This window comes from Monopterus albus, unplaced genomic scaffold (assembly GCF_001952655.1).
Source record: "Monopterus albus unplaced genomic scaffold, M_albus_1.0 scaffold134.1, whole genome shotgun sequence".
In the NCBI taxonomy this organism is placed as follows: domain Eukaryota; kingdom Metazoa; phylum Chordata; class Actinopteri; order Synbranchiformes; family Synbranchidae; genus Monopterus; species Monopterus albus.
Window position 1 is genome coordinate 2790729 of NW_018128014.1, and position 3267 is coordinate 2793995.

At 40.8% G+C, this 3267-nt stretch overlaps 2 protein-coding genes across 5 annotated transcripts in view; one reads left to right on the plus strand and one right to left on the minus strand.

Annotated features, from left to right (window-relative positions):
• phf21b (PHD finger protein 21B) overlaps positions 1-3267 on the plus strand; it is a 107084-nt gene that overhangs the window by 90011 nt on the left and 13806 nt on the right. The window lies entirely within an intron of this gene.
• The window catches only part of LOC109967740 (rho GTPase-activating protein 8), a 51652-nt gene continuing 49387 nt past the window's right edge, over positions 1003-3267 (minus strand). The window contains exon 15 of the mRNA XM_020613527.1: positions 1003-1075. Within this exon, the coding sequence (XP_020469183.1) occupies positions 1018-1075 (58 nt within the window). The 3' untranslated portion in view covers positions 1003-1017. The remainder of the gene's footprint in view (positions 1076-3267) is intronic.

The window sequence follows — 3267 nt, forward strand, 5'->3', positions numbered from 1 at the left end:
CCATGGAATCGGGGACTAAGTTTAGTTTCTGTACATTTTCAACTGCAAAGAAAAGTCCTGCAACTACCAGAGTGGCTGAATGGTTGAAATGTTGTATTGTTTATTAACGTTAAGTTCCTGGTTTCCTACTTCCTGGAACTAATTAGTTGAATATTTTTTTGTTTTCCCTTTTTTCCACCTAAAATAGCTCTTATGCTGGTCCCGCCTCTTTCAGACAGATCGTACCCGACATGTTGTAAAGTTTGTATTGAAATAAAGTAAATGGCCTCTAATGTCACTCATGATAGGTTCTGCAAAATGTCAATTTCTACATCTTAACTCCCATTAAAATAACAGAAGACTCACCAGGAATATACAGGAAGTGTTTAATCATCACTTCCTGTATATTTACATTTCAAATCAAAGGAGGGATTACACCTTTTAAACTGATGCAAGACCCTTAATGTGAAATATGCAGGAAGTGCTAACTTATTTCATAACTCTGTTTCTAATCACTGTTGTTTTAATCAGTTGAGCAAAGTGCTACCTTAAACTGCCCCTTAATCTTTAAATCCACATCCAGTTGCTTAATAATTTACCACCAGCTTCTCCAATTTTAAGTGTTTTAATTCCTTAGTTGTCTCAGTTATTTATTTTACATGCAGCTCAGACAGTTACATGATGTGCATTTTGAGTTTCTCCAGTTGTTTCAGTGCAAAGATGTTTTTTTTTGGAAAATGAGCAGAACTGAGTTATATTTATTTTAAAACACAGACTACAGATTAAGAACACACATGGAAATGTCTATATCTTATACAAAATTAACATAATAAAACTGACAAAAAGCTCCTGTGCATGACACAGTGGTTTAATTTAAGTTTCAGTTGAGTCTAGCACCTGTTAGCTTGCAGCAGTGGAACAGAGGAGGCAGAGTGTTTTAAAGTCTCCAGATTTAACTATGATCCTGCCTCTCCTTCATGGCTTTCTGTCTCGCCGCCTTCCAAAGACATCTTTATCCTCTTTAAGCAGCAGCCAAGGTCATGTCTGCCATCCGCCTCCAAGTCGGGGCTGGATGAAGCTACATGGCCGGTCAGAGCTGCAAATGACAAACAGTAGAACAAACATTCGGTCCAGGTGGAAGAATCAGCCACGGCCACATTAATGATTATTTTATTTTTCAGCCACATCTGTGAGTAAGTGTAGTCATGGTGCAAATGATACACATGAAAGTTTTAACTGCTGTCATGTCGGAGCTCCTTCATTTATGTCTTAGCACAGTGTGTAGATTAACCTGCTCATTCTGAATCTTGCACTAAATTTGCTTTTGATTTTGGGACATATTTTTGTAGTTTCCTTCTATTGTAGTCGAGTAAATAAAATAAAATGAAGTTGATCTTTGACTTAACTTGTGTGCTTGATCCAGAAATAAAGAGTGTTTACTGCAGATGTTTTCCTTAAAGTCAGTTTTTATTTGAGAAGGTTCCAGGAGTCTTTGGGTCGGTTCTAGAGGACATGGAGGAGGTTTCATGGGCCTGGAGAAAGTATTTGCAGCCCTTGAGGAGATTGTAGATTCCATTTGGGAGTCTTAGGGATTGTGAAGAAGTTTCTTTGAGTCATTGAGGAGGTTTTGGGGGTTCTTATTGAATGTTTCGTAGAGCTGGGGTCCTAGACAAAGTTCCAGGGGCCATGTGGTTCTGGATCAGGTTCAAAAGCCTTTTTATAAGGTCCCTGGGTCTTTGCCCATGTTTCAAGGGTCATGGAGGATGTTGTAGTGTTTCTAGATCCTGGGTGCAGTTCTAGGGTCCTGGAGAAAGCTGTAGTGGACCTTGAGGAGGTTCCAAGGCTTGATGAGTCCTTGATCTGCTTTTTGTTTCCTGAAGTTGTCAAAATAATTCACTTTAAAGGATATCTTTTATTTCCTGTATATTACTTTTCTTAGTAATTAGAAGGCATTTAATGACTTGACTGTTCTTCGCTGTAATTAGTTCATAATCACATGGTAGATGTACGCGTGCATTCGTAATAATTACAGCTTCTTGTACTATAGTAGAGTACTGGAGTAGTTTCACTGCATTCGCTGTTTTAACATGTCAGCTTGCTACACGACCTGGACTCCGTGCCCTACACAGTTCAGATTTTTGGTGCATGTTTTATTTGATACATCTTGTACAGCTTCCGTACTGTATAAATCTACATGTCATATGAGTGACAGGTGGTTAATGATACAAGCTTAGAGGATCAAAACATATGGCAGCCTTGTGTCCACAGCTTCACCTCTTCAGCTCTCTCAGCTCCCAGCATGAAAAGCTGCTCTGTCCATGGCGAAGATAGACAGAGTGAGGGAGATCAGGCAGCATCTTCTGCCGGCAGCTGCAGGAACAACAGCTTTATACATTTCTGCTCAGTGTGTGTGATGACGTGAGCAGAGTTCTGAGATCTGCACAGCTGCTTTCTGAAGTCCTTTGTGTACATCGTGTACAGTATAGTGCAGCACCTAGTGGAGTTTTCACAGTTGGTTCAGGTTGGATTGTTCAGTCAGATGTGTGGGAATGGTTTCCTTTTTATTAATTAGTGCTGAAGTAGCTCGCTAGTGTCCGGCCTCGTCAGTGACTACAGTCTGTATTAGGGCTGCCCCCTAATAGTGGAACAGTCACATTGAAGAGCCGGCTGACAAAATCCTTAGTCGGGTATAATCTGTGTATGGTCTTTATGCAGCGAGTTTCATTATGTCAAACAGGTCTTTGTTAGTGTTCATGCTGAACCCTAAAAACCATGAGAACATCACTATAACCCCCGCTAACAGTCTGGTAACAGTGACTTTACATGACTTGAAGCTTCCCAACCCAGAAGCTTTCATTGGGATTTAAAGGGCGACTCCACTGATGTCTGTGCAGATTCTCAGTCATCCAGGTCATAGTAAACTGAAAAAACCTTAGAAAAAATCAACTGGACTTAGATTTCTAGATCAAAGACGTTTCACCTCTCATCCAAGAGGCTTCATCAGTTCTGACTGACTGGTGTTGAGCTGGAGACATTTATCCCCCTCGGTGGTGTTTTGGTCCTTAGAAGGCCAACAATGTCCTTTAACGACTGAGTCGTTGCAGCCCAGTATCGGTGAGAGTCGTTACCTGTCTTTGAAACCTCCCCTGTCGACCGATGCCTATTGTCCTGGTGGGCATGTTTGGGCAGAGATCTCAAAACAGGATTGTAGATGGATGACAAGTTGTGTCTTAGTCCACCACCCCTATTTAGTGAGGGGTGTTCTATTTTTACAAAAATAGCTTCCTT